This window comes from Lycium barbarum, chromosome 10, assembly GCF_019175385.1.
Source record: "Lycium barbarum isolate Lr01 chromosome 10, ASM1917538v2, whole genome shotgun sequence".
Lineage (NCBI taxonomy): Eukaryota > Viridiplantae > Streptophyta > Magnoliopsida > Solanales > Solanaceae > Lycium > Lycium barbarum.
In genome coordinates this window covers 95,441,774-95,462,957 of record NC_083346.1, presented here as the reverse complement: position 1 = coordinate 95,462,957, position 21,184 = coordinate 95,441,774, and the positions used below count along the sequence as shown (strand labels likewise).

At 37.9% G+C, this 21,184-nt stretch overlaps 1 protein-coding gene across 1 annotated transcript; it reads left to right on the top strand.

Moving 5' to 3' along the window:
* Positions 1 to 12,780: 12,780 nt before the first annotated feature.
* Positions 12,781 to 18,755, top strand: LOC132615623 (uncharacterized). Its single transcript, XM_060330231.1, has 2 exons — positions 12,781 to 14,362; positions 16,604 to 18,755. Exons 1-2 carry the CDS (start codon positions 12,990 to 12,992, stop codon positions 16,989 to 16,991), a joined length of 1,761 nt encoding a protein of 586 aa, XP_060186214.1. The 5' UTR covers positions 12,781 to 12,989; the 3' UTR covers positions 16,992 to 18,755.
* The last annotated feature ends 2,429 nt before the right edge of the window (positions 18,756 to 21,184 follow it).

The following is a 21,184-nucleotide window of genomic DNA, read 5'->3' as shown; positions in this document are numbered from 1 at the left end:
ATTTATTTTTAGTATGGGTGTGTTCTGTAGGGAGGGGAACATTTTTTGAAAAATGTTTTCCAATTTTCTCATGTTCGTTTGGTCAAAATTATTGGAAAATATTTTTTTTTAGGAAAATAAGTTCCTTAAAAATGGAAAAAATGACTTCCCTAATCAAAGTAAGAAAAATAAGTCCACAAGTGGCATTTCATCAACTACCTTACCACCACCCAACCCACATCCTAACCACTCCCACAACCCCACCCACCACCCCTGAACCACCCCTTCACCAACCCATCATCCCTGCACCACCCCTTCACCAACCCATCATCCCCCCCCCCCCTCCAAAAAATATTTTTTTCCCTTAAAAATAGGTTTTAAATAGTTTTTTTTTTTGGTTTTTTAGTTCGCCCACCCCCACCTCCCCCCTCCAATTTTTTTTTTCTAAAAAAGCTTTGAAAAGTTTTCCTTTTTTGATTTTCTATAAACATCCCCCAACCCCCTCCCGAATTTTCTATTTCATATTTAAATTTTACCTTTATAAAAATGAAAAGCTTTCTTGGTTAAATTTGGTGTGAGGTGAGGGGTGGGGGGTGGGTAGTGGTGAGGGATAGTGGGGTGGGCGTTACACCTCGGAAACTTTTCCGTTGATGTATAGTGAATAGACTAACGAAGGGCACGAGTATACGGTATTTCAATAAGTAAGGAATGATAGTTGATGACCCTAACTAAGATTTCAAAGATGTTGGAGGTGGGGGGAGAAAGTTTGTCAAGCGAAGGCAAGGCATGCGATGTGTATTGGAAAGGAATTACGAGCAACAAGTTAGCGATGACTTAAGGATATTTTGGAGAAGAGTTATAACATCCCTTAGATTGTTAATGAAGTGATAAACAAGTGTCAAGAAGGTTCTATAAGGATTGGAGATCAAACGAGTCGACGAGAATGACTTCGGGAAAACTGAGCATTATACGGCCAAACATACTGGCCGTATGTTGCACCGTATAATCAGCCCAGAATTTCACCCCTCTCTGGACCAAATCTACGGCCAGACATACAGTCAGTATAATTTATACGGACCGTATGTTGGTCCGTAGAAACTGGTCGGGACAGATTTGGTGTATTAATAAGGGATCAAGTCTCATTTTATTTCATTTCCCTCTCACACCATTTCTTTCTAAACCATCTCTCTACACTTTTCCCACAAGAATTCAAGAGATATTGGTGATCAACTAAGTGAATCAAGTGTAAGAAACCCATTAAAGTTCATCCAAGGCAAGGAATCCAAGTGAAGGTGAAACTAGGGTTTTGCTCAAAGTGAGGTGTTTTCACCCAAGGTTCATTCCTACACCATCTAAGGTAAGATTTTATGTTATTTCCATGCTGTTTAAGGTATTTGAAAGTTAAAACACTTGGATTGTAGAAGGATATAGAAAAATGGGTCATGAATGTGGGAATGGTGTCTTTTTGAGTAATAGCTTGAATTGAGTCATGATTCTTGATGTGTTGTGATATGGTTATGTTATAAATGATTGTTAAGAACATGAGATAGACATTTTATATGAATGAACGTAATCGTGTGTTATGACCTTGGATATGGACGATTGGAAGTGAATTGAGAAATGTGGATAATGAGGATGAATAAAGGCTATTGTTATGATATTGTGAATGTGTTATTGACGTTTGGGAGTTGATATATGATATGGAGGAAGTCGTATAAATAAAGGAGATGCTGTCCAATTTTCTCTAGCTTTAGTCATGTATGCTAGTTATCGATTTCTAATGATAGTATAACTCTAATGAAGGTAGAAACGTGAGCATTGAAGGAGAACGTGCAAGTGATAGAATAGTGGAACGGGAAGGTATGTAAGGCTAACCCTTCTTTCATAAGGCATGGTTCTTTGGCCAAATATCTAATCCTCTATAATCCTATGTTGTCCTCCTAATGAGGCTATCTTCAAAAGCTACTAAGCTCATGATTCTTGATATATTACGATTGTACTAAATTCCTCATATGACGAATGATCCTATAAGGATAGATGTAATGAACGATGATAATGGTAATGACGATAATGATAACGACGATAAATGTGATAACGATAATGAGGATGATGAAAATAGTGATGATGATAAAGATGCCTATGAGCTTATATGTATATGTGCCTATGTATGGCTATTCTGAAACCCCGAGCTTATATGGCCGAGTAGAATATATAGATATATGTACGTATATATGATGATGCGCGCGCACCACTGCATTTGGGTACGGATAACCCTGAAGCCTTGGTAGGGCCCGGTCTGTGTAACCCTGAGCCTTGGTTGGCCAGGTATGTATAATAACCGAACCTAGCCATGGTCGGGTACGCGAAACACCGAACCTTCGTGGTCGGGTATGCTATGCAAATGTTATATACGATATAGATGTGAGTATAAATACGAATATGATACGATTATGAGTAACAATATGCATATGATATGGATATGTGTATGATATAGATACGAGTATAAATATGAATAGGTATATGGTTGTGACTATGGATAAGATATGTAAATGAGAACGATTATGAATATGGATACGATATGTGAATGAGTACGGATACGGATGTATGTACACAATTTCGCATTAGAAATGGAAAGTCCCTTTGAAAAGCAAGTAAGTGCTTGTGACGATGATACTACTATCTCCCATCTTATGCTATTTCTTATGTTGTTTATTATGCTTCTATAATGATGTTGATCATGCTTTACATACTCAGTACATTCTTCGTACTGACGTCCTTTTGTTTGTGGACGCTGCGTCATGCCCGCAGGTGGCCAGGGAGACAGACTTGATCCATAGCTATATTACTCAGGGACTACATAGCGGAGCTCAATTTCATTCGGAGCTGCAGCTTTTGGTATTGATTCTTTTGTGTACATATTTATGGGCATAGCGGGGTCCTGTCCCGCCTATATGATATGACATACTCTCCTTAGAGGCTCGTAGACATGTGTATATGGTTAGATGTGTTTGGCCTTGTCGGCCTATATTTTAGGTGTCATTTTGTTAGCCTCGTCGGCTTATGTACATTGCTATAGGCATTGCTATTAATGGTGATATAAAAATATGTATTGTTGCCCAGTGGAAATTGTATGATTGACGGATAGAAAGTATGATTAGTATGTGGCTCACCTAGATGTAAATGTAAAGGTATGCTAGTGGGTGCCCGGGTGGGCTGGCACCGGGTGCCCGTCGCGGCCCTCCGGTTGGGTCATGACAAAAGTGGTATCAGATCAGTTCTGTCCTAGGGTTTGTCTACGAGCCGTGTCCAGTAGAGTCTTGGTTATGGGTGTGTTGCGCGCCACACTTATAAACAAGAGGCTACGGGCATTTTAGGAATGATTGACCTTCTTTCTTCCTAAAACCGTGCGATAGAGCTATGATATAAGAACTTCTTTTCCTTAACCATGTGTTATGTATTTCAGAGATGCCTGTAAAGAGAAAGGCTACGGCAGCCCAAATGGGCAAAACAACGACAGAAAAGCGGGCTGAAAGAGCACCGCCAACAGTTGTAGAGGAAAGTGAGTCCCAGAATGTTGCTCAATCTCAGTCCTCCCAGTCAATGCCTATTTTTGATGAGCGTGAGGGAGCCTCGGCCCTAGCTCCAGCACCTCCGGCTCCTTCACCGGATGCTTCAGGACAACATGTAAAAGAGGCCATTCATTTGCTTACTCAATTGGTTGCTGCCCAAACTCAGCGACAAAGTACAGGGAAAAGTGATAGGGCTGTTAGTGCAAGGGCCCGTGATTTCATTAGCTTGAACCCTCCGAAATTCTTTGGATCAAAGCCGGATGAGGACCCCCCAGAATTTTATTGACGGAATGTTGAGGACGCTTCGATTGATACATGTTTCAAACACCGAATCGGTGGAGTTAGCGTCCTATAGATTGAGGGATGTCGCCATCCATTGGTACACGGTTTGGATGGCTTCACGAGGAGCCAATGCGCCTCCCCCGGTATGGCAAGAATTTGTTGATGCTTTCCTCCGACATTATATGCCTCCAGAGGTTCGGCGAGCTAGAGCCGATAAGTTCTTGAATTTGAGGCAAGGTAGCATGAGTGCCTTAGAGTATAGTCTCCGCTTCAATTCTTTGGCTAGGCATGCTTCGGCCATGGTAGCGGATATGGGCGACCGAGTGCACCGATTTGTGAAAGGCCTAGGGCCACACTTGATGGATAGGTGCTTGACTGCGTCCCTTCAGGACAATATGGATATTTCATGCATTCAGGCCCATGCTCAAAACTTAGAAGAAAGATTACAACAATAAAGAAGTGAGCGTGAGCAAGATAGGGGACATAACAAGAGGGCTAGATCTTTGGGTCCGATGAGTGAGTATAGAGGCGGGCACAGGCAGCAGTTCTCGAGGCATTCAGGCCATTCTATGACTAGTACGCCTCCACAGTTTTCAGGCCAGAGATTTGATAGATCTACTCGTTCCGGGCCGAGTCAAATTTTTTCGGGACCGCAGTTCAGAGGTGATTCGGGACAGGCGAGGCCACCCATACCACGATGTTCCCAGTGTGGGAAGTTACATTGGGGTCAGTGCCGATTGGGTTCAGAGGTTTGTTATTCATGTGGTCGGCCAGGCCATATTATGCGTGATTGCCCCTCAGTTAGTGGTAGAGGTAGGACCCAGTCTTCAGGGTCGGTAGTCGGATCTTCGTCGTCTATACGCCCTATGGGGCTAGGTTCACATGCGCCAGTCAGCCATGGTAGAGGCAGAGGGAGAGTCCCCAGTTCTAGCGGTCCTCAACACCGTATTTATGCTTTGGCTGGACGCCAAGATCTTGAGTCTTCTCCTGACGTGGTCACAGGTATATTATCGGTATTTTCTCATGATGTATATGCTTTGATAGATCCAGGCTCTACATTGTCATATGTTACTCTGTATATCGCGGATCGGTTTAGAGTCAAACCGGAGTCGATCAAATCTTTTGAGGTGTCTACACCCGTTGATGAATCAGTAATAGCTAGCCGAGTATATAGAAACTGCATAGTTGTGATTTGTGACCGTCGTACTACGATTGACATGCATGAGTTAAAAATGGTAGATTTTGATGTTATTATGAGCATGGATTGGTTGGCTTCTTGCTATGCTAATGTTGATTGTAGAATGAAAATGGTTCGTTTCCAATTTTTGGGAGAACCAGTTTTAGAATGGAAAGGGAATACTGCGTCACCAAAAGGTAGGTTTATTTCCTATCTAAAGGCAAGGAAAATGATTACGAAAGGATGCATTTATCATCTAGTTCGGGTTCAAGGTGTAGAAGTTGAACCGCCGACTCTTCAGTCAGTTCCTGTAGTGAATGAATTTCCGGATGTGTTTCCGGAAGAGCTTCCAGGCCTCTATCCCGAGCGTGAGATTGACTTTGCTTTCCAGACACTAAGACTATATCTATTCCTTCTTATAGAATGGCTCCCGCAGAATTGAAAGAGTTGAAGGAGCAATTGAAAGATTTGCTTGAAAAAGGCTTTATTAGGCCTAGTTCATCCCTGTGGGGAGCACCCGTATTGTTTGTCCGAAAGAAAGATGGTTCCTTGAGAATGTGTATTGACTATCGGCAATTGAATAAGGTGACAATCAAGAATAGATATCCTCTTCCGAGGATTGATGACTTGTTTGATCAGTTACAAGGTGCCAAATGGTTTTCCAAGATAGATTTGAGGTCCGGGTATCATCAAGTGAGAGTTAGGGAGAAAGATATCCCTAAGACAACCTTCAGAACAAGATATGGCCATTTTGAGTTCCGGGTAATGTCATTCGGGCTAACTAATGCACCGGCAGTATTTATGGATTTGATGAACAATGTGTTCAGGCCCTTCCTAGATCTATTTGTGATTGTATTCATCAACGATATTTTGCTATATTCTAGATCCGAGGCAGAACATGCGGATCATTTGCGTACTATCCTTAGAGTCCTTCAAACTGGAGAGTTGTTTGCAAAATTTTCTAAGTGTGAGTTTTGGTTGAACTCGGTGACATTTTTGGGGCACATTATTGCAGCCGATGGTATTCGAGTAGATAGCCAAAATATTGAGGCCGTGAAGACTTGGCCAAGGCCCACAACTCCTACAGAGGTTTGTTGCTTTCTGGGCTTAGCAAGTTATTACAGGAGATTTGTCGAAGGTTTTTCTTCCATTTCTGCACCACTCACAAAGCTGACCCAGAAATCAGCTAAGTTTCAATGGACAAATGCTTGTGAACGTGGTTTCCAAGAGCTGAAAGATAGATTGACTTCTACCCCAGTCCTGACACTTCCAGAGGGATTGGAAGGTTATGTTGTTTATTGAGATGCTTCAGGTATTGGGCTAGGCTGTGTATTAATGCAACATGGTAAGGTGATTGCGTATGCTTCAAGGCAATTACGGAAACATGAGAAGAATTATCCAACCCATGATCTAGAATTGGCTGCAGTGATTCATGCATTAAAAATGTGGAGACATTATTTATATGGTGTCCATATAGATATTTATACAGATCATAAGAGCCTTCAGTATATCTTCAGGCAGAAAGAGTTGAATTTGCGGCAACGACGATGGTTGAATTGCTAAAAGATTATGATGTTGATATCCTATATCAACCTGGAAAGGCAAATGTTGTGGCTAATGCTCTTAGTTGTATATCCATGGGAATATTGTGTGATGTACGACCGGAGAAAAGAGAAATGGCTCGTGAGCTCCAGCAGTTAGCTAGTTTGGGAGTTCGAGTATTGGACTCAGGTAGCAGGGGAACTGCCATTCAGAATTCAGCAGTCTCGTCGCTAGTAGCGGAAGTGAAAGAGCGACAATACGAAGATCCCATGATAATGCATTACAGAGATACACTCCCTCAGAAGAAGAAGTCATCATTTGAGATTGCAGGAGACAGAGTTCTCCGATGCCGAGGCAGATTATGTGTTCCTGATGTGGCAGGATTACGCCACCAAATATTGAGAGAAGCTCATTGTTCCCGTTATTCCGTCCATCCCGGAGCAACGAAAATGTATCATGACCTTAAGTCTATATATTGGTGGAATGGGATGAATAAAGATATAGCGGAAGTTGTAGCTCAATGTCCCAACTGTCAACAAGTGAAAATTGAGCACCAAAAGCCGGGCGGATTATTACAAGCTATAGAAATTCCAACTTGGAAGTGGGAAGTAATTAACATGGATTTCATTACATGCTTACCCCGTTCTCGACGTAAGTATGATTCTATATAGGTGATTGTGGATAGACTCACAAAGTCAGCTCATTTCTTACCAGTCAGAACGACATATGTAGCAGAAGATTATGCAAGCTATATGTTAAAGATATAGTGCGACTCCATGGCGTCCCAACATCTATTATCTCAAATAGAGGAACTCAGTTTACAACTAATTTCTGGAAGTCCTTCCTAGAGGGTTTGGGGACCCAAGTGAGCCTTAGCACGACATTTCACCCGCAGACTGATGGACAAGATGAACGTACCATTCAGACTTTTGAAGATATGTTACGGGCATGTATATTAGATTTTGGAGGTAATTGGGACGATCACTTACCCCTCATTGAATTTTCTTACAACAATAATTATCATTCCAGTATTCAAATGGCACTGTATGAGGCTTTATATGGGCGAAAGTGTAGATCTCCAATTGGGTTGTTCGAGGTAGGAGAAACTAAATTGATAGGGCCAGACTTGGTCCAGCAAGCCATAGAGAAAGTTAAGCTCATACAAGATCGGTTACTGGCAGCCCAAAGTAATCAAAAGTCCTATGCGGATAATCGTCGAAGGGACTTAGAGTTCCAAGTGAAAGATTGGGTATTCTTAAAAGTGTCACCAATGAAGGGTGTAATGAGATTTGGCAAAAAGGGGAAACTTAGTCCCCGGTACATTGGGCCTTATGAGATTGTGTGCAAAATAGGCAAAGTGGCCTATGAGTTACATTTACCTCTTGATTTGGAGTCAGTTCACCCAGTTTTCCATGTCTCGATGCTTCGTACATATGTTGGAGATCCTACTAGGATCGTCCCAGTAAATGATGTTCAAGTGACAGAAAAATTGACTTATGAAGAGATACCCATTGCCATATTAGATAGGAAAGTACGGAGGCTTAGAAACAAAGAAGTGGCCTCAGTTAAGGTTTTGTGGAGGAACAATAACCGAGAAGGGATGACATGGGAAGCAGAAGAAAATATGAGATCCAAGTACCCACACTTATTTCAGCCCCTAGAAGAAATCCAAGAAGAGACATCAAGATCATAAGGTATATATGTTTTCTTTTTATGCATTTGGGTCGTGTGTGGCCAAATTCTATTGCTATTATGTTGTGGCCCTGTGAGGCATTGTTATTGTGGGCTGTTATGACAGGATGGTAGTGCCATATTACAGGGGAAACTCTGACGAAATTTTTATAGAATCCTCGAAAATTTAACATTCGAGGACGAATGTTCTTAAGGGGGGGAGAATGTTACACCTCGGAAAATTTTTCGTTGATGTATAGTGAATAGAATAACAAAGGGCACGAGTATACGGTATTTCAATAAGTAAGGAATGATAGTTGATGACCCTAACTAAGATTTCAAAGATGTTGGAGGTGGGGGGAGAAAGTTCGCCAAGAGAAGGCAAGGCATGCGATGTGTATTGGAAAGGAATTACGAGTAACAAGTTAGCGATGACTTAAGGATATTTTGGAGAAGAGTTATAACGTCTCTTAGATTGTTAATGAGGTGATAAACAAGTGTCAAAAAGGTTCCATAAGGATTGGAGATCAAACGAGTCGACGAGAATGACTTCGGGAAAACTAGACATTATACGGCCAAACATACTGGCCGTATCTTGCACCGTATAATCAGCCCAGAATTTCACCCCTCTCTAGACCAAATCTACGGCCAGACATACGGTCAGTATAATTTATACGGACCGTATGTTGGTCCGTAGAAACTGGTCGGGACAGATTTGGTGTATTAATAAGGGATCAAGTCTCATTTTATTTCATTTCCCTCTCACACCATTTCTCTCTAAACCATCTCTCTACACTTTTCCCACAAGAAGTCAAGAGATATTGGTGATCAACAACATCAACTAAGTGAATCAAGTGTAAGAAACCCATTAAAGTTCATCCAAGGCAAGGAATCCAAGTGAAGGTGAAACTAGGGTTTTGCTCAAAGTGAGGTGTTTTCACCCAAGGTTCATTCCTACACCATCTAAGGTAAGATTTTATGTTATTTCCATGTTGTTTAAGGTATTTGAAAGTTAAAACACTTGGATTGTAGAAGGATATAGAAAAATGGGTCACAAATGTGGGAATGGTGTCTTTTTGAGTAATAGCTTGAATTGAGTCATGATTCTTGATGTGTTATGATATGGTTATGTTATAAATGATGTTAAGAACATGAGATAGACATTTTATATGAATGAACGTAATCGTGTGTTATGACCTTGGATATGGACGATTGGAAGTGAATTGAGAAATGTGGATAATGTGGATGAATAAAGGTTATTGTTATGATATTGTGAATGTGTTATTGACGTTTGGGAGTTGATATATGATATGGAGGAAGTCGTATAAATAAAGGAGATGCTGTCCAATTTTCTCTAGCTTTAGTCATGTATGCTAGTTATCGATTTCTAATGATAGTATAACTCTAATAAAGGTAGAAACGTGAGCATTGAAGGAGAACGTGCAAGTGATAGAATAGTGGAACGGGAAGGTATGTAAGGCTAACCCTTCTTTCATAAGGCATGGTTCTTTGCCAAATATCTAATCCTCTATAATCCTATGTTGACCTCCTAATGAGGCTATCTTCAAAAGCTATTAAGCTCATGATTCTTGATATATTATGATTGTACTAAATTCCTCATATGATGAATGATCCTATAAGGATAGATGTAATGAACGACGATAATGGTAATGACGATAATCATAATGACGATAATAGTGATAATGATAATGATGACGATGATAATAGTGATGATGATAAAGATGCCTATGAGCTTATATGTATATGTGCCTATGTATGGCTATTATGAAACCCCGAGCTTATATGGCCGGGTAGAATATATAGATATATGTACGTATATATGATGATGCGCGCGCACCACTGCATTTGGGTACGGATAACCCTGAAGCCATGGTAGGGCCAAGTATGTGTAACCTTGAGCCTTAGTTGGCCAGGTATGTATAATAACCGAACTTAGCCATGGTCAAGTACGCGAAACACCGAACCTTCGTGGTCGGGTATGCTATGCAAATGTTATATACGATATAGATGTGAGTATAAATACGAATATGATACGATTATGAGTAACAATATGCATATGATATGGATATGTGTATGATATAGATACGAGTATAAATATGAATAGGTATATGGGTGTGACTATGGATAAGATATGTAAATGAGAACGATTATGAATACGGATATGATATGTGAATAAGTACGGATATGAATACGGATACGGATGTATGTACACAATTTCGCATTAGAAATGGAAAGTCCCTATGAAAAGCATGTAAGTGCTTGTGACGATGATACTACTATCTCCCATCTTATGCTATTTCTTATGTTGTTTATTATGCTTCTATAATGATGTTGATCATGCTTTACATACTCAGTACATTCTTCGTACTGACGTCCTTTTATTTGTGGACGCTGCGTCATGCCCACAGGTGGCCAGGGAGACAAACTTGATCCATAGCTATATTACTCAGGGACTACATAGCGGAGCTCAATTTCATTCGGAGCTGCAGCTTTTGGTATTGATTCTTTTGTGTACATATTTATGGGCATAGCGGGGTCCTGTCCCGCCTATATGATATGACATACTCTCCTTAGAGGCTCGTAGACATGTGTATATGGTTAGATGTGTTTGGCCTTGTCGGCCTATATTTTAGATGTCATTTTGTTAGCCTCGTCGGCTTATGTACATTGCTATAGGCATTGCTATTAATGGTGATATAAAAATATGTATTGTTGCCCAATGGAAATAGTATGATTGACGGATAGAAAGTATGATTAGTATGTGGCTCACCTAGATGTAAATGTAAAGGTATGCTAGTGGGTGCCCGGGTGGGCTGGCACCGGGTGCCCGTCGCGGCCCTCCGGTTGGGTCGTGACAGTGGGTAAGAAAATTATTCCATTTTTTATAAAAAAATTATAAAAGTAAAATAAAATATATGAAATAGAAAATTTGGGAGAGGGTGGGTGGGTGGGAGAGTTGGATGGAGCGTGGTATGGGTTGGGGTTGGGGTGGGTGGTGGTGTGTCGTAGGAGTGGCTGAAGATGAAGTGCGTTCGAGGATGGTGGTTGGCTGGGGGTGGGATTTGGTTGGGGGATGGGTGGGGTGGTGGTAGAGGGTGGGTGCTTGGGGTTGGTGGTGGTGGTGGGATTAGTGGGGCTTGGGTAGGTATTTTTCGAAAAATATTTTCCTCCGTAATGAACACACCCTGTATCTAAAGTAAAGTGAACGAGAGAGTAAAAAAATCTTTCTCGCCTCCCACTAACTACTTCCTTTTATTTTATTCCTTCCATCATACTCTGTCACCGTTATCATCCTACGTGTCATGAAACAACTACACAGCTGTAAATTACTACTTCCTCCGTCCCAAAAATTTGTCTTCCCTTCCTTTTTAGTTTGTCCAAAAAAGATTGACACCTTTTTATAATTATAAAGAATTTAACTTTATGAGATAATTTACAGCCACACAAATATCTAAGACTTATTTTGGACCACATATTTTAAAAGTCTTCCTTTATTTTTTAAACTTTGTGTCAAGTCAAACTAAGACAATTTTTTTGAGACGGAGGGAGTACCTTTTATAACAACCCCATATATTTAATCACCAAATTAAACTCTACAATTGTTGACCAAAATCACCCCTATTGTTTCACGCTAACTTTCATTACATCCTTATACTATCCCACTTAACCTGCAACATCCTTTAAGTTTCCCAAACTTAACCAAAATCATCCCTCTGTAAACGTTTCCTTCCTTTCCTAACAAAACCTTCTTTTTCTTGTGGATTTCATGTAACTTTTTTCTTTGTTAATTTCTTAAAGCTCTTTAAGAAGCACAAACAATTAATGCTGAACAAACGAAAAAATCAATAACAACATAATGTAAAGCTTTCTTCTCCAAAATATTCTGAGTCTTAGCACTTTCTCTCCACCGAGGGATGAGAGTAAGTATGCTAAGGCCAAGTCATAGTGTGATCCCACTTCAGCAGCTGCCTGATTTTCTTGTTCTTGTTTCTTTTTCTCTGATTTCATGTTATTAAATTTTCTGCAGATATTAATAAAAATCTAGAATTTAAAAGGGTGGACTGAAGGGTAATGGTATTGCAGACTAAAGTTAGTTTTGAACTTCTACTGCTTCACATTTGTACTTGTTTTCTCCCTTGAGATCCATTGAGATATCAAATTCTACACTCACAAGACCTAAGCAAAGTATGGCGTATTAGTATTTGAGAATTATATACACCTATGCTAAGGCCTGAACAAGTGGAGTATATCACATAATTTAGCAGATCATCCCCCACGGAGAGAAAGTGCTAAGGCTAAGAATTTTTTCGGAGAAGAAAGCTTTACAACGTTATTGATTTTTAAATTGATCAACATTAATTATTTATCTCAGTAAAGGGCTTTAAGAAATTAATAAAGAAAAAAAAAATATGAAGTACACATGAAAAAGAAGATTCTGTTAGGAAAGAAAGGAAAAGTTAACAGAGGAATTATTTTGGTTGAGTTTGGGAAACTTAAAAGGATGTTGCAGGTTAAAAGGAAACTTAAAAGGAAAAGTTAACAGAGGGATAGTATAAGAATGTAATGAAAGTTAGGATGAAACAATGAATTTGGTCAAAAGCTCAAACTCTACGTATATAAAAAAAGCACTCGCTGGATTTTTGCCCGTCTTCTACAGGTCAACTATTAATTCAAACTTCCATACATACATTAATATAGCCAAACACAACCTACATTCTCTCTTAGTTTTCATAAAATAAAATAAAAAAATGGGGGTTGATTACTATAAGACACTGAAAGTATCACCAAATGCAACTGAAGAAGATTTAAAGAAATCATACGAGAGATTAGCGATGAGGTGGCATCCAGATAAGAATAATGGTGAGAACAAGAAAGAAGCTGAATTGAAATTCAAGCAAATATCTGAAGCATATGATGTACTTAGTGATCCACAAAAGAGACAGATCTATGATATATATGGTGATGAAGCATTAAAATCAGGTCAATTTGATCCATCATCACCTATGAATGTTGATGCTGAAGATATATTTGCGGAGTTTTTTGGTGGATCAGATGGGTATAGTGGTAGTAGTGATAGCGTGAGAGGTAAGAAAGCAAAAGATACTTTTGCGGAGTTTTTTGCTGGATCTGATGGGCATAGTGGTAGTAGTGATAGCGTGAGAGGTAAGAAAGCAAAAGATACTTTTGCGGAGTTTTTTGGTGGATCAGATGGTTATAGTGGTAGTAGTGATAGCGTGAGGGCTAAGAAAGCTAAAGATGTTTTTGCGGAGTTTTTTGGTGGATCGGATGGGCATAGTGGTAGTAGTGATAGCGTGAGAGGTAAGAAAGCAAAAGATACTTTTGCGGAGTTTTTTAGTGGATCAGATGGTTATAGTGGTAGTAGTGATAGCGTGAGGGCTAAGAAAGCTAAAGATGTTTTTGCGGAGTTTTTTGGTGGATCGGATGGGCATAGTGGTAGTAGTGATAGCGTGAGAGGTAAGAAAGCAAAAGATACTTTTGCGGAGTTTTTTAGTGGATCGGATGGGTATAGTGGTAGTAGTGATAGCGTGAGAGGTAAGAAAGCAAAAGATACTTTTGCGGAGTTTTTTGGTGGATCAGATGGTTATAGTGGTAGTAGTGATAGCGTGAGGGCTAAGAAAGCTAAAGATGTTTTTGCGGAGTTTTTTGGTGGATCGGATGGGCATAGTGGTAGTAGTGATAGCGTGAGAGGTAAGAAAGCAAAAGATACTTTTGCGGAGTTTTTTAGTGGATCGGATGGGTATAGTGGTAGTAGTGATAGCGTGAGAGGTAAGAAAGCAAAAGATACTTTTGCGGAGTTTTTTGGTGGATCGGATGGGTATAGTGGTAGTAGTGATAGCGTGAGGGTTAAGAAAGCTAAAGATACTTTTGCGGAGTTTTTTGGTGGATCGGATGGGTATAGTGGTAGTAGTGATAGCGTGAGGGTTAAGAAAGCTAAAGATACTTTTGCAGAGTTTTTTGGTGGATCGGATGGGTACAGTGGTAGTGTGAGGGTTAAGAAAGCTGAACCTATTGAGAATAAGTTGTTGTGTGGTTTGGAAGAGTTATATAAGGGTTCTAAGAGGAAAATGAAGATATCAAGAATTGTTCGTGATGATACTGGGTAAGTAATTAAACCTTATGTTATGCAAATACCGGTAAATATATAAGAAATTGCATCATGCTCTTGTAGTTTCTTGTCCTTTGATTTCTGCTATTATATGCTAGTTCTTGTATTTCTGCGATTATTTGTTGTTTCTTGTACATTGTTGTTGTCATCATCATCTATCTATATTTGCTAAAGTCTGTTTATTAAGTTTGTTATCTACCATTCTCAATAAGCAATTTAGGTTCAAGGATTGTCCTGGGGAATGAATTATATCTGAGCCATCTATATTTGGGGTTGTTTCAATTATATTTGTTTTCCTTGTTTCCTTTTCATCTGGAGTAGATAATTGGGGTTGATAGTTGTGATTGGGTCTTCTGTGTGGTGAATTTGGCAAAGGTTTCCAAGTTAATGTTGTCCACTAAGGTTGGAATAAATGGTCTTACACAAGGTGTCGTTTGGTAGGGTGTATAAGAATAGTACTAAATAGGGTGTATTAGTAATGCGGAGATTAGTAATGCCGGGATTAGTTATGTTGGCGTTATTTTTTATCGATTGTTTATTGGTATTAAATAGCATGCATTGCATAATTTTTAAATAGTACTGAATAGGTTATATATGTATAAGCATAGTATTGGTATTGTTAATGCCATGATTTACTAAGTATAAGAATAGTACTGAAGAAGGTGTATGAGTAATACCGGTATTAGTTATACTAGACTTAAATTTGCAACCGGACATTGAACTAAAATTTAGTATCAACATTATTCTACCCAATAAACGCTACCGAACAAGCCACGAGTGTTATAGTTGTGATATGAATCTGGATCCTTAGGAAGTCTACTCTCATGCTCAACCACTATGCCATCCCCTTGAAATTTTGCCTTTCAGATTATTCCACAGTGATGTATCAGAACCAGTACAGCATATGGGGGTTATGCATGAATTGTATAGAATGAGTGAATAATATTGGTGAGTCGATGCTCGAGGTAATTAAGTTCTTCTTTGATTATCATTAATCTGGCAAAAGTACATTTAACTTAAGTTGTGCTTATCAGTCGGGATAGCACCGAAGAACGAGTATAAATAGTTTGTCTAGTGTGAAGTTACAGAGAAGAAACGATATATCAAACTCCGGAGTTACTGATACTTTCTTGAATGCATTTCAACCAATTTGAATGTGTAGTTCTGTAGATGTGATAGTTGGAACTAAGCCGGAGGAGTTTGGCACTTTTTACCCATTTAAAATCAGCTCTTTTCATCAACCATTTGCAAGTGCTGCTTGTGACAACTAACTTGTGCTTCATGTGCTTCAACCATCTACCTCTTGATGAAATGAGTGATAATTCTGTGATATAAATCTAATTCCTTTGTGTGGATTTTGGTGGGAGATTTATAGTGCATTGACATCCCAATTTCCAATAGTGAGAGTCTTGTCTTACTGGAAATAACTTCTAATATTTACTTTTGAGCTTTAATGGGGAAATAGAACACTTGGTTTCACAGCAAACCTTTTAGATAGCTCTTCAAGCTTAATGAAGAAAACCATCATTTGTTGTCTGAGGTTTTCATTTTGAAAATGATGGAATTTGAGTTTAGAAAATTTGTTATTTTTTGAGTTTGCTGACTCCAGAATAATTTATCTCAAAAAGAATACAACATCTTTGTTGCTTATCAATCTGAATATAGGTAGTGTTTTAACTATGCATTTACATTCTTGATCAAAAAAAAAAAAAAAACTATGCATTTACATAGTTCCAGTTAGTTAGACTTAAATCTTCCTATGCAAGAATACACTTTTGGTTTGAGGAATTACATATTGTTACTATTATGGAACACATGCTTCTGTCATCTATTATTACTAAATTACTCCAAGATTTTTGGATCAGAGATATGATTTTAGGATCAAAGCTACTTTTCCTACAGAATATAAGTCTGGACATTGCTTCGCTATGATCACCAGAGAGGTAGATTAGTCATGCTGCATGTTCCATTCCCTAGTTGCGATGATGTAGTTTCTAATAAAAAGTACAGCTGATAGGAGGACAAATTTTCTGGCTGCTAAAGCAGCATTATCTTTTTTGGAGGTGCAAAGTGGGTAGGGGCATAACACAGAAATGACTTAACAGTAGAATTCTGTGAACATGTGATTATTACCGTTGCATGTATTTAATATAGAAGTTACAATTAATTAGTTTGCTCTAATACTGGTTCTTAGTCTCATCAGTTTATTCTTCCATGTATGAATTATATTTGCAGTAAGCCCACAACTATTGAAGAGATCTTGGCAATACACATTAAACCTGGTTGGAAGAAAGGCACAAAAATCACTTTTCCAGAGAAAGGGAACCATGAACCCGGAGCTGCACCTGGTGATCTTACTTTTGTAATAGATGAAAAGCCACATGATGTTTTCAAGAGAGACGGGAATGATCTAGTGATCAATCAGAAAATCTCATTAGTAGATGCTCTCGCTGGGAAAACTATCTACTTGATTACTTTGGATGGAAGGGAACTCACAATACCAATTACAGATGTCGTTAAACCAGGACAGGAGAAGATAATTTCAAATGAAGGAATGCCAATATCAAAAGAACCCGGAAAGAAAGGAAATTTGAAGATCAAGTTTGAGGTTAAATTCCCGTAAAGGCTTAGTTCAGATCAGCATTTGGCAATTAACATATTTGTTGGTTTTTTGGCATTGTCATTATGCCAATTCAGAATTCATGATATACAAATGTGATGCAAGTATGCAAATGTAATGGAGTAGTATTTTCGTGTGTGAGTGTGTGAGTAGCAAATAGCTGGCAGCCTAAGTTAGTTAGCTAAGCTGGCAGATTAGTTGACAGGCTGTTAGTGGAAGTAACCGACTGTAGCACTGGTGTAGTGGTGGTGATTCTGGCAGCTGTATACAGCTGTCATATACGCACCTCCTTAGTCCTCTATATATACATGAGAGGATTCAGAATTGAAATGTAATGTAGATATTTCTCTTGACAATCAATAAAGTTTTCTTCTCTCTAGAATAAAGCTCTCATGCTTCCAATAATTGAATAACTGCATTGCAGTAGATTCCATGTATACTGCGTGTATATTACAGATGAATGTTGTTAGTTCATGCTGTTAGATTCAGATTTTTTGTTTGCACATTTTTGTTCATACTGTATTTGCTTTCTGTCCAGGTTTTGGCATTTCATTTTGCACCGTGTTAACCCAGAAGAATGCGAAAGCTTTTATGTTAGTATTGAAATTTGTGCAGGGTAACTTCAATATCAGCTACTAGTTATGTATACACTGCCCGCACACATAGAGAGGGGAGGGGTCTTTGTTGAATAGAGTAGTTGGATTTGGAAGAGAGTGATATGAACACAACACAAGCAAGGCATCTTCTTATTCAAAACCAATATACAACAATGACAAGGGCTATCATCACCCTTATTGAAGTGAGGAAGAAATAGTGCTTTCTTTTTGGTTTCTTAAGCTCTGTTTATTTCAATCTTTTTCTGCAGCCCATCTTTATCTGCTCCCACATATTACGTTGTGTTTTTAGCTTGGGCACATTCATTAAAAAATCTACTCATTCCTAGAAAGTGAAAATATGTTTTTAGTAATTTGACCTTAATTAGATTATACATATTTAATATAGTTTCTTCAACAACAACAACATACCCAGTATAATTCCACAAAGTAGGGTCTGAGAAGGGTGAGGTGTGTGGGCATTAATCATTAATGAATGAAAATGCAAAGTAAAAAGTTTGATAGTGATTTATTTATACAATATTTGGAAGAGCTGTGGAATCTTGGGGAGTGACCGGCCTTAACGATTTGCACCTGAGTTGGGCTGAAATCGCTTTCAAGGCAGTAGATTGTGTCATGTCGCAACATTAATTCGATAAGTTGATTCTATCCTTTTGTTCAATTTTTTATTGGTATTGTTAATATTTCCAACAAGGTGTACACAGACCTTACCCCTACCTTTGTGGGGTAGAGAGGATGTTTCCGATGGACCCTCGGCTCAAGAAAATCATTTTGTAAGATAAAAAGTTAAAGATACCACTTATTATGAACCGGAGGGAGTAATGTCTTCTTTGAAAATTTTCAAAATGATTACCAATTTGTTTGTTTCTTTCAATGAATCAAAATGGAGCTTCCATGTTGCTGAGGAATGGAAACGTATGACTTGATTCTTCATGGGTACTGACAGCGCATTTGTTTGATGCCAAGCAGAAGACTTGTTGGCACCCATATTTTCTCAATAGTTTTGAAGCAAAGTTTTTTTTAAGTGGAAGAAATCAACTTGGCTTGATCTTGGGCTTACTATTTGGCAGGGACCCTTTTTATATTTCTTGCTGATGTGAGGGAAAATCTTTTTCAAATTGAAGCAGAATATGTTCTTTAGTCCTTAATAATCTCACTTACAGGAAATTAAACTCTAATGTTACTTTTGCTTTTTGTGTTGATGCTCTATTACAATATTGCTATTTGCTAATAGAGGGATCACTACAAGTTTTTCCCATACTCCAAATTTTAGCTCAGCTAGCCCCTAATTTGTTTGTTATTATAGAGAAGATTTAATAAGTAATAATATTATAAAATTTTGAGGGGGCAAATACTCCATTAGTTAAAGCGTAGTAGGTCTACAGGACATTTCTGTTTTTTTATGGAAACATTGACCATAAAACTTAAGTATTGTTATTGAGATAGCTTAAGGCATAAAACTTGCATGATGAAGCTTTAATATAATGCATAACTGAGGGAGCCAACTAGATTGCATTTCGTACAAGAAGTTAATAGATGGATTCTCATTAGCGTTTGCTCATACATACATACATAAATGATGAAAAGAACTCCACAAGTCAAATCAAATGTAAGAAGCATACTTCAAATTACGTCAAGTTGTTCATTTATAACTCATACATGGCATCTTACAAGCAATGCCTCAAAGAAGAGTGAAATAACAGCCACGCAAGATCGATATTGAAAATCAGAATTTTTGACCACACAAGATAGTAACTCTAAAATATATTTTTCTTGAATTACAGAGATGATTCATTTGTGGCTGAGGCAAGACCGGACTCTTTGGTGATTCATTAGGACAAAAACAAAATTGATTTTACTACATAATTTTATTAAGTTGAGTAATCATCTAAAGAATTAACTTATAGTTTCAAGAAATATTTTGTTTTGGAAGCACTTTGTATGCAACGACATATACCACATTACAATAATAGGAGCTTACTAGTATGATTTTTTTTTTAAAGTTGATTGCTTTGTTATATCTTTCCCCCGACTAGAAAGAATCGCCAAAGCCTAGGCCAGCACATTGTACAAATTAATGGGTGGTAGCCCTCTTTCTCTTTCTTGTGATCAAATGCTCCGCACTTTATTCCTTTGACCAATATTGCAAATTATGTGATTCTCAATACTCACAACTATCAAATACTCTATTAAGTTTATAATTGAAAAAAAGAAAAAACAGCTTCCCTCACAAGCTGAGCTAATCTTGTCTAAGGAAGTCAATTGATATTCTTTCGTTCAAAAATGAACTGTGTATACTATGACATCCTAGTTTACTCTCGTAGCGAGACCAACCACGCAAAACATCTCAGAGTAGTGTTGCAGACGCTTCAGGATCGTAAGTTATACGCGAAATTTTCGGAGTGTGACTTTTGGCTAAAACGATATCGTTTTTAAGCCATATGATTTTCGAAGAAGGATAATTTTTTTATTTTATTTATATATACACTATATGTTGAATCCCCTTGATATTGTATATATACTTCTTTAATTTTAATTTTCCTTAATAAAAATTCTAGTTCCACAATTGCTCGCCCTTATAAGTGAAAATAAGGGTCAATTTAGGTTGAGTCACACATAATAAGTGAAAACACTATACACACATAATAAGTAGAGTGATGGGTAAAAATTAAAACTAAAAATAATAAAAACCGGAAAGAAAACCTTTGGTAGGGTATCCACCTTACCACTACTAATTAAGGTGCAGGATATTAATTCTGAAAAATAAATCTTTATCTTCCTTGATTTCTCCCTATTTTACGGATCTACCAAAAGGAAAAAAGAAACGATTTAGATCATCTCTTTTTCCACCTTTGTTTTCTCCACCCAATAATTTAACTTTTTAAACTTAGATCGTTGAACGTGAAAATTTTCTCGGCCACATTATATATCTAAAGATGGCATTTAAATCTTTCGGAAACAGCTCATACTCATACATTCTTAACTTAAATAGTCATCATATTTAGGGGTGGAGAGAGTGTTGGCTACTGATTAGGCTGAATTCAGTAATTTTAATTCAAACTTGGTATTATTTTAAAAATTAATTAAATAAGTATATATTATTAATTTATATAGAACCTAATCATTTAAAAATATTAAAAGTTAAAATCCAGAAGCTTCAAATCATGGTTCTGAATTCCGATATTGATATTCTTATTATAACATGACAAAGGACCTTTTTGCTTTCTACATTTCCTCACTACGAGTACGAGCCTTCTAAAAGACTTGATCTGTTAAATGAAAAATACTTATTCGTATCTTGCGCATGCACTAAACATACACATAATTAAGTGTGTTACACATGTTTTTTACATAAAATTTGTCTCCTAATGATAGTCAAATAATATCTTTTATCACTTAATGGTGTATTTCTTCCGTCCCATGTTACTTGTCCACTTTCTTCTTTACACGCCCTTTAAGAACTCATAAATAAAAGTGTATTTTTACTACAATACTCTTATCTCTCTCTAATTAACTGCACTCTAATTAATATTGGTTACTTAAAAAAAACAATAAATGTTAAGAGCAAAATAAAAAAAAACT

What these genes read in the sequence shown, in the direction of transcription:
- LOC132615623 (XM_060330231.1), top strand. Translation starts at nt 12,990, where the DNA reads ATGGGGGTTGATTACTATAAGACACTGAAAGTATCACCAAATGCAACT. An exon ending in ATTGTTCGTGATGATACTGG is followed by an intron (nt 14,363 to 16,603) that starts GTAAGTAATTAA and finishes TTATATTTGCAG; the next exon opens with TAAGCCCACAACTATTGAAG.